Here is an 11,060-nt window from a genome sequence, read left to right on the forward strand (position 1 = left end):
TAAAAGCTAATTAAGCAGCTTAAATCCCACCATTCTGTTCCCTGATGGTCAAATGATGAACTTTTCAGGAAAAATAATACTGTTTGACTTTTGTCTTCATGTCAGGATGAAGTAAAAAGAAAACCTGCTCCTGAATATACTGTGTGTTAAGTAAATACATTTTACACAACCAAACAACTGTCACATCAGCTCAGCCAAACATTGCTTGACAGCAGAGGTACTAATAAGAGACCCAAAGCTCAGCAGTGAGAGTTCAGCAGAGTAAACTGCGGCTCATTCAATGACAGGTGAGACTTGTGCTGGAATGCAGCGGAAAAAGGAGAGCCAGGCCTCACCTGCACACCGGGAGTGAATGGAAACAGGGAGGCGCAGCAAAGGGACAATGGGCGGGGTTTTGAGGCTTTTTTTTTTCTGCCAAGAAAAGTTCACAGCAAGTCTCTGAAATCAACTTGCCTAACTGTGTCCCGGTGGCACACCTGCTGTGAAAGGTGAGAGCTGCACTTTACCTCAGATTTACCTGTGGCGCAGGATGAGTGAATGATCCAGCTAAAGAGAAGAGTTCAAGATACACACATAGAACCGATCAGCCACAATGAAGAAGGGACACCTCCATTTGTTGGGTCGGAAGAAACAGACTCTTTTCGACACCAGCGTGAAAATGAAGGAAATGGGTGAGTACAGCACTGCCAGGCAAATTCCCCTGCTTTAGTACAAAGCAGATGTTTACAAGATCAGTTTACTGAGGAATAACACGACCTTTGGACTTGGGTTGACAAAAGCAGTCGCGTCAAAACTCCCATAAATGACCTGCTGACCTTATGTGACTCAGAAATGATGCACTTTTAAGAGTATTTGATTTGATGTCTTACTGAACAGCTGGCAGCAGCTGTCATGACAGGAATGAAACATTTACAAAGATTTTCTTGACTTTTTCTTTTTTTTATGTCTTCTATTAATCTATCACATTGTCTATCAGGCTCCATACTGAGCTGCTCACTCTGATCTAGATTATGTCCAGAAGATTGTGCTGCATTTATCTGATAACTCATAAAACAGCTGAATCCTGGGTGATTACATGACTTTTGACCGCTTTTGATCACGTTTAAGTGTCATTACTGTGAGATAGTAACACCTAAAATGATATCTAGTGATTAAATTGTTGCGCTATAAAATAGCAAGTAGAAGACACACTGCTTAAAAAAAAACAACAACACAAGACTACTTTTTATTGCAATCTCACACTGTTTAAAAAAAAGGAAAAAAGCAGGAAAAAGGTATAATGCAAATATTTGGGCAAGGTCAGTTCTCAGCAAAGCACCCTTTGGCAAGTAAACATTTTTTAAACATCTACTCAAGAGTCTTCTGACACAAGGCCTTGTACTTCTCAGTCTGTCCTGCATTTGCTTTTGAAGTTTTGTCATTGAAAGCCATGTTTGTTGGGGAACTTTGAGGTCAATGACATAACCTTCAACCTGCATATCTTGGGTCCTAATCTTGTTGTTACAACAATCATTTTTTTCCATCCTCAGCTTTTGTTTGGATCCAAAATATGTTGACATTTAACTTAATCCAGTGTTCCCTCTGGTTTTGAAATGAGCCGTGTGCCATTTGCAGCAACACAAGCCCCGTGCACCATCCATACACATTCCTCTGCTGAACACTTGAAGTGTTCTTCTCATGAAACTCCTCCCGTTTTCCTCCGTTACGCACCTGTGGTCATTGACTCGGATCTAAAATGCATCAGATTTGTTTAGATTTTCACTTGCAAATTTGTGGTGAGGATACAGGGAAAGCTTTACTGAACCAACTCATCACCGAAGCTGATATTTTACCTTTGTAGGGTCGGATGAATGATCCTAAATGTGTTTTGCAGTCATGCCTACTTTCTCACAGGTCTGCAGTCAGTTCTCTCTAAGAGTTTTCCTGTTTTCTAAGACATCAGCTTGACTTCCAGTGATCCTTTTAAATGGAATTACTTATTTACATTTAAAAAATAAGAAAATATCCACCTGCTATCCACCTTCTCCTCCTTTGTGCGCATTAGTTACATTTATTTTCAGAGTGCAGTGTAACAGCTCAAAGCAGATAGTAGCTGCTCATTTATGAGGCAACGTTTGAGGAGATGTTTTTTTTTTTAAACTAGGTATCACTTGTCCCTAATGAGAATTCTTGACAAGCCTAACAAGCTAATTAGGTCAACTTCCTACCTTATAAAAAATTCTTTATGTTCACTTAATAAATCACAGCCCAAAACTCCTGAAAAGGACTCCCAAACTAAATATAAATGCAAGTGGTTCTTCCAATACAAAAACTAACTATCCCTCAGAAAATTACAAATAAAAACAGCAAATCAAAACTGTCACAATATATACAAATTTGTGTCTGTTTAATAAAAGTTTCCCACCTCTGTAAGGCATTAGTTGCAATTCATTCATGAGAACAGGAAACACAAGAGCAATTGCTATGCAAAACAACAACATGAAAGAGAACATTTGTCTATTTAAATCAGGATGGCACACATTATGGAAACTAATCATTTGGTTAGACTGGTATTTGCATGGCTTTTTCATTATGGTGTTTTGGTCCATTTTTCTGAGGTGACACCATTGTCTTTTAGATTAAATGTGTAAGAAAATCCCATTTACACCATAATGATTTTCTCCTGTGACCTAGGGAAGTGTAAAGACACATTTTACCTTTGTTGTTTGTAATCCTGATGAAAAATGTCACCACAGAAAGTTGAAAGAACACAGACTAATTACCTCGCAGTGACAGGTATCTTTCATCAGTCACTTAATGGACAAACAACGTGACAGAAACAAGAATGAACAGAAACAAGATCTGTCTTTTTTTTTTTCTTTTTTAGGCTCTTTATTCCCAGTCAACCTCAGTTACTTGAGATAACATAAGTTTTAGTCTAATTTAGCAAAATGTCTTAAGCCCCTCAGAACTGTGATTTTTTTTTTTTTATTTATTTTTTTTTTTTAATAGTTTTAAAGTGCCTTACTGCTCTTTAAAGCCATGACTAAACAAAGCCTGTGTTTAGTATTGCATCTGATTTTAGTAGAAAAAAAATCCTGTTTGGCATACAAGCCTTACAGAAATGACTACTTATTTGACTCAAATATTGAAGATCATGGAGTTCCAATATCTTCAGCACACAAGTTAAAAGACATACAGACACATAAGGAAACAAAGTTTAGCCGTCATGTAATGTTAGGCTTGGCAAAATATGTTTGCCAAACTGTTCACCACAAACTGCTAAAAAATTAAATCCACATGACTGTGTTTCTCTGGAAGTTGTGTTGCTGTGACCATCACTGTGCTTCACAATGGTTAAAGGTGATTCAACATTACTGTAGTGGCAAATTAACTTTAACATAATAGAACCTGTTCTGGCCAGTCTTGCAGGACGTGAGGTTTCTGACTTGTGACAAAAACGAAGCAAACATTACTATTTCTGTTTCAGCTGTGTTGCTATTTTGCTGTTAGCAACACATGACTGCACAGCAGATAATCCGGTTGACTAGCAACCGCTAAAGGCTTCTTTGTGTAAACTGTACCAGTACCTGCATGCTTAGCCCTACTGGCCCCATACCCAGTTCCTCTTCTTGGTTTTGGCCCATTGTTTTTGCAGGTATAGAGAGATGGGCTCTGTTTCTTTATGGAATTATTGGACTAGTCATCCAAAATGTCACCTGTTTAAGGGCTGTATGAGCCGTCTTTAATCCCTGGGATATATGGTCAAAATGTGGGGCTAAGGGTGGGAATTAGGGTCTGGCTTTACTCCAAACTATATTCTTCAGCTCTCAGACCAAATAATTCATATTATTTATGAATAGACCAACTAAAACAAAACATCAAAACTTGTTTAACTGCCAGAGGCCTGGTGATAATGCTTTTCTTTTTTTTTTTTTTAACCCTTTTAGACAATGTGGAGTTGGTTCTGGGATCATCTGCAGTCCCTGAGTCAGGAACTGCCAGCGTGCGGGCCAGACCCACAGTCAAACATCATTCTGTAAGTAAAGTAAAACTTCACGGCACCGTTTTAGAACTGAGAACAATTCAAAGAGTGGAGCTAGTATTTTTTTCAGCTGGTTTACTTACCCCCTTCAACAACATCTCATGTTGTCGTGACAAGGCTCACACTATTCTTGGCGAGAAAGGTGTTATTGTTGTAAAATTTACAGTGACCAGTAAATACCAGTGATATTGCTGTAGAGGTTTCTCTGCTGCTTGAAAAGTTTAAGCTGAAAAATCCATCTGAAATTGTCTGTGAGAAATAGTTAATTACATTGCAAAGATGAGATAATGAGCAAAGGCTTATTGTCATAAAACCATCTGAGTTTTGGATTTTATGTTTCTGATACTATAATTATCTACATTAGCGGAAAGATTTTATAGTCTGAAAAAGTGAAGTCCGCACACCAAAAAAATCCTCCTAAATCTTCTTTTCAGCAGCAGACATACATATCTGTTTGGCTCATCAGGAAATAATGATCATTTTCCAGCTAAATTTATATTAATTTTAAATATTTGAATAAATTTAGCTATTAATGGGTTATTTTTTAGTCTCTTAAAGCTTCTGTTTCTTATAGGCTTTTATACCTAAGGGCAACTGGCGTGCATTATTTTGTATATACGCACACATAGTTTGGCGAGTTAAATCACGGTAATATCACTCCTATCACCATAGCAACACTGGAATAAACTCTTTCAGATCAACCGGCTTTTGACAGGTGAATGAGAGAAACGTGCTGTTGCTTGACAACGGTTGTTTAACATAAAAAGTACATGGAGGCCGACATAAAATAGTTCTTATACTTTAGCATATTTAGCAAGTTTTGCAAGAAAAGAAATAAACATTTTTTATAAAATGTTTACCATGTAGGACCATGGGTAAGGCTTAAACAACGAGGAGCCGTGCATTAGACGGTTATAATGGATGCGCAGCATCGTGGAGTTCCTCCGCAAAGTGCATTATAACCATCTAATGCACGGCTCCTTACTTAAGTCATAAGCCGTAAGCTTATTTTCACTTGACACTTTCACTAAGGTGTTTTTTCAAGTGGAAATATGTCAACATACTGTACTGCAAAAAATCTCTCACTGCTTAAACTCGTCTTTTTAGTCATTTCAGAGACATCTTAACTTAGCTCTACATAATCAGTCTTTATGACTGTCAGTTCTCCCATTATCTCATCATGGTGTAAATGAACAGCTCATCTGCACTCAGGTTCACACACCTCGTCTCATTGTTTGGGAGTGTTCAGTGGCATGTGGACATGGCACACCCAGCAGCAGCACATGGGCAGGACAGCTCTGACTGCAGCAGCAGCTGAAAGTGAGTCACAGAGCAGGATACGAGCAGATGAAATTAAACTTGATCGTACACCATCTCGGGTGACACGCCTTCAAACTGTGATGCACGGATTACACTTTTCAAAGTGTAGCTACGCAAGCAGCATTATTAGAAAACAGTGTCACTCAGGGTGTGCTATCAAGCAGATGTCCAACCTTTTTTTTTTTTTTTTTTCAAACTTTTAAAGCTGTTTTAGGTACCTTAAACCTGGACTTATATAACTGGATTGTGATGTTTCACCTGCTGTCAAATGGCTCTATAAGCTCTGACTAATGGGAACGTTCAGGCTTATATGTGGCTGTCAGAACATTCACATGTGGTCAAAATAAGCCTGTTGAATGAGCAGTGAAACTGAAGCAGAAATTTAGTTGCCTTATAACCAGACATTTAGAATTTTCTGTGTGCCTCTGACAAGACTTACTACAGTTTTCAAATATCAATCTATCAGCTAATTAATTAAACCATTCTACAACAGTGGTAAACCTAATTGGTTTTTTTTTTTTTTTTTTTACTGCATGAGCAGGTTTCTCAGTAAGCCTGCAGCAGATTTGCATCAAAAGGGACGGCTGTAAAAACACGCCAGGCGTTGCTGGAATGATTCTGTGCCCTCTCGAAGGGCATTTACTCTGTTAAATCTCAAGAATTTCTATTGTGTCAACACTGTCTGTGTTTATTTTATTTTGCTTCTGCAAAATGAACAGCACCACTCTCTGCCTGGCTGCCTCAGGTTTTTAATTGACAGCCTGCAAATTTTTTGAACCAAGCCCATTTTGCCAACAGACAATGTGACTAATTATGGGTGGATCCTCTGATTCACCAATTTTCATGACTTAACAATGTGAAACTGAGGTGACCAACTTTCAGATTTGTTATGACAACCCAAAAACCTACAGATAAGCACTGATTATTGCAGAATCTTCTTGAAGTACTCGCTGAAATGCTGTTTTACAGATCAAAATGCTAATAAGGTAGGGATTAGTCATGCCAGTCTTATGCGTTGTAATGCTGACTTGAATGCACATGAAATCACCTGGCAGCAGCTTTCCTTCTGTTGATGCATCATGTTTTCAGGAACACGAGTGCCACAATAGTTGAAAACTGGTTTGTTCACCTCAAGAACGAACACTTGCCAGCAAAAGCTGGGAAAAAACTCCTGTAGAACAGAATGTACACTTTATGATCTTTTCACTGTTTTGTAACATCTCTGCTTATGGTGTCACTGAGTTCAACAGTCTGATGGTGTTTGACTTCTTCCCCCACAGTCCTCTGAAAGTTTTCATGGGTTTGCTGTCCCAACTCCCAAAGTCCCTCTCCTCCCCCAACTCAACAGTCCAAAGACTAATGGTTCAGGTGAGTATCTAAATTACCTCCAATGTGTACTTTAGGTTAAACGTGCCCCGAAGGCAAAAAATATTTATTCAAACTCTGCAGGACAAAGGTAATTTGTGAAGCCTTTGCTCAGACTTGGTTGATGGATCACAGCAATCAGAAAGAAGGAGAATACGGGAAGGTAAATGTTTGTCCAGGAACTTGCTTAGTAACTTTCCTGAGAATGTTTCAAACACATGACAAACTTGTTTAAGTTGTGGGAGATTTTGCATTAATTTAATTTTGATTATAAGCAGTTCAGACTGAAATTTGATTAAGAACCTAATTATAGCTTATTTTCAGTCTTTCTTAAAAAAATTATTTTAGTATCTCTTTTCGTTTTTATTGTCATGTCCACAACAAGTAAATGAGGCTTTCTTGACAGGAAAAGGAAATATCATTATTGCATTCCATAAATGTTATCAATCATTCTTTCATAATATCCTCATGCTTAACATAGTGCTGTAAATAGCTCTGCTTAATGACCTACAACAGCCTTAGACTTTACTTGATTAATTTCTTCTTTCTTATTTTCTGTAGTTGCGGGAGATCAGATGCCCAATGGATTTGCCACATCTGTACCTGATCTTGTGGAAGGGGAAATATTTTCTCCTCCTCCTCCTCCATCCATTGCACCTCCACCCCCTCCTTCAACGGCACCTCCACTCCCTCCTTCAACGGCACCTCCACCCCTTCCAATGTCCTTTATTCTTCCTCCACCAGAATTCATGGGCGACCTGAACAGCCCAGAAATGGCGGCCCTTCAGCCTCCCTCCATGGCTCCACCAAACCTTCATTTTCTGCCTCCGTCCACAGAGGAGAGAGATTTAGCCCTCTTACAACCCCCCACAATGGCTCCACCAAAACCTCCATCTACTTCCTCCTCTGGCTCTGCATCATCCATATCCAATTCTAGCCTACCACCTGCAAAAGTTCCTGAGCCTCCAAAATTTGCCCCACCTCAGACGCCTTCAGAAAAACAAAGCAAAACTCACAAGACACCACCTCCAAAGCCCATTAGATCATCCTCTGTCTCCAGCCTTGACTCCCCACCACACACTCCTGCACCACCTCCCCCTGTGCAAACACCCACATTGTCCACCTTCAATCCCCAAAACACAGCAAAACTCTACAACGTACCAAAGACCACAGTTCTCGGTGGATATGAAGGTCACGATACAAGACCTAAGCAGGTGTTAGTCCTGGAGGACTCTGGGTCTGTTAATCCTGTTCCTGTGCTTGTCCATGGGGATGGAAAAGCCCCTAAAGTGGCTACACCACCTGCAGCAGCTCCCAAAGATGAAACAGATATGAAGGAAAACTTACAATTGACTCAGCCCTCTCAAATACTCCCACCCGAGCTTCACGTGGAAGCTAAAACAGGAACAGTTTCAGCACAATCAGAAGTAACCAAACTGCCAAAGTCTCCACAACTTCAAAAGGGAACAAGCATTCAGGTCAATTCAGAGAAGATCCCAGACTCTCCACAACTTCAAAAGGGAACAAGCATTCAGGTCAATTCAGAGAAGATCCCAGACTCTCCACAACTTCAAAAGGGAACAAGCATTCAAGTCAATTCAGAGAAGATCCCAGACTCTCCACAACTTCAAAAGGGAACAAGCATTCAAGTCAATTCAGAGAAGATCCCAGACTCTCCACAACTTCAAAAGGGAACAAGCATTCAAGTCAATTCAGAGAAGATCCCAGACTCTCCACAACTTCAAAAGGGAACAAGCATTCAAGTCAATTCAGAGAAGATCCCAGACTCTCCACAACTTCAAAAGGGAACAAGCATTCAAGTCAATTCAGAGACCAGTAAGGACAAACTTGATGGATCTCCAAGTCAAAGCCGCAGTTTTAGTCCAATGTTGGACCACAAACTACGTCATCTAAAGGCTAATGAAATCAATGGGGGACGAGAAGGCCCTGCAGCCTCTCCGTTGACTCTCTTAATGGCTGCCAAGGAAAGAGAAAAACAGAGAACAACTCAATCTTTGTCACCAGAAGACAGTACCAAGAAGAATGAAGAGCCCAGTAGAAGCATTCACCAAAGTTACTCAAGTCCCAGTTCCTCAGTCATCCCAAACTCTGTCACATCTTCTTCTCAAACACCTCCAGAAGAAAGGCTACACGAGAGCAATGCATCTCTAAGGTCCATGGAACATCCCAAGACAATCCAGACTTCAGAAAAAGTCAGCACTACACAATCTAACAGTCAAGCTCCCAGTAGGATCCCACCAGATTCATCTCCAGCTGTGAGCAGCCTAACTGAGCCGAAACAAAGTACAGAGCAAAGCCCCTCAATGTCCCAGGCTGTCCAGCATGATGAGCAGAAAGAGGACAATATGCTATTGCTTCCTCCACCACCAGAGTTTGATGATCTAGAAGACATGATAGAGCCACCCCCTTTTATTTGTCCACCTGATCCACCTTTGAAAAATGCAGCAACGCCATCTCCGGCTCCACCTCCACCTCCAGCTCCAGCTTCCGTCCCTCCTCCACCTCCAAAACTCCCACCTTCTGACATAGACATCAAACCGAAGGCACAAGTCCAGACAAAACCCAAGCTGGCACCCACTCAACTACCACCCACTCTGTCACCCAGCCAGACCACTCTCTTGAGCATCTTACAAAAGAAGATGCTGGAAATGGACCAAAAAGTGGTCGCAGAAAAAGAAGTAGAATCCACTACTGATGACTGGGGCACCACTTTGTCTGAAGAGGACAATAAGGTCCCTGTTGCAGTGAGAGTCAGTCCAAAGACCAAAACTTACCCTGCTGTGAACAAAGCAGCAACTCTGGACATGCGAGAGTTGGAGAATAAAGTGATCAAAAAATATCAGGACTCGCAAGTAAAGAAATTTCCCACCAGGTAAGGCTGTCTGTCCTCAGATGTTACCCACTACCTTTACATGGCAATGAACCCAGTTTTTTGGTATTTATTCACTTATTTGTGTGTATTTCTTTACAGCAATGGACCACATTCTAAAAGCCAGTATGGTAAAACCTTTACCATCCGGCCTGGAACCAAACAGCCCATTACCCTTGTTACCAAAGAGGATTAAAGCTCTGTGGCAACTGGACTCATCCATTCTACATGCAGCAAAACACACTATATCTCATGGTATATCTCTGAAACAGCAGAAATTTGTACAATCTGGGTAAATAAGGGGAACAATTCAGTTTTGGTGATGTGATTGATTCCTTATTTTATTGACAGTGTTTAGTTATGGAGCTCCAGCTGTCATCTTCAAATTATTTCACAGTGTATACACACAGACACTATCTATCTATCTATCTATCTATCTATCTATCTATCTATCTATCTATCTATCTATCTATCTATCTATCTATCTATCTATCTATCTATCTATCTATCTGTGTCTGGCTGTTTAAAGTGCAGTTGTAAAGTAGATTATTGTTTTGAAGATGCTGCTGTCCATTTATTATGTATAAAGATGTACATTGCATGTTGGCCATTTAACAGTAGCTTTAAATCAGTATCAATTAAACATTGATGATTTTTATCACTAAGATCTACAAATTATTGAGAAAAAGTTTTGTAGAAGTCTTCAAGGGGATGTTAGCAATCTTTATTGTAAAGTACATTGATGTACAATATAGGTGTTTCTGCTGTAATTATGTCCTTTCTTACTAAATGTCAGTTTACTGTTACAAGAACATTATATATTTGCATTGGTGCAGAGCCAGCAGTTAATTCAAATGTATGTTTGCATCTGTTTCTCATATTTATTGTTATAAAAGGCTGTATCTATTTAAATCTTATTCTAACACAGTATGATTTTTTTTTATTATTATTGTAGTTATCTATGTTGTTGTGTACATAGCATTTTAAAATCAGAGATGTGATTCTTACCTTTTGCTTTTAGAGAAAAAAAAATCTGTTATTAATTTAAATATAACCAGTTATATTTAACTGTATTTGTGTGCATATGTGAAATATAAAAAGTCATTATCTTTATGTGTCTCCCAATTTATTAATTTCTCCAATGTTTAAAAACCCCAAGGAGTCTCTAAATACCCTATCTATATTTACTAAGATAATGCACCCATATTTTAACTGTCAGGAACAACTACAGTGCAGCAGCTTCTAAAATCAGTTCAACTGTGTGTACATAAGAAACAAGTCACGTAGTGGGTCCGCTCCTTTACCATCACCGAGGTCATGATCCGGGGAGTAGTGGTGTCGCGCGGCGGAGGAGAGTTTTACTGCTTAAATGGTTGGGAAAGCATTTTTTATAATGATCTTTCAGGGCGGAATTGATCATAAAATATTTTTTATATTACCAAAAAGGCCATATATTGACCA

At 39.4% G+C, this 11,060-nt stretch overlaps 1 protein-coding gene across 1 annotated transcript; it reads left to right on the plus strand.

Moving 5' to 3' along the window:
• Positions 1-592: 592 nt before the first annotated feature.
• LOC306757154 (uncharacterized protein) lies at positions 593-9,795 on the plus strand (the record flags this gene model as incomplete). The annotated part of the gene is made up of 5 exons (XM_079242118.1): positions 593-671; positions 3,930-4,018; positions 6,625-6,712; positions 7,271-9,602; positions 9,702-9,795. 5 exons carry the CDS (start codon positions 593-595, stop codon positions 9,793-9,795), a joined length of 2,682 nt encoding a protein of 893 aa, XP_079098244.1.
• Positions 9,796-11,060: the final 1,265 nt, after the last annotated feature.

This window comes from Telmatherina bonti (genome assembly GCF_933228915.1).
Source record: "Telmatherina bonti genome assembly, chromosome: 6".
Lineage (NCBI taxonomy): Eukaryota > Metazoa > Chordata > Actinopteri > Atheriniformes > Telmatherinidae > Telmatherina > Telmatherina bonti.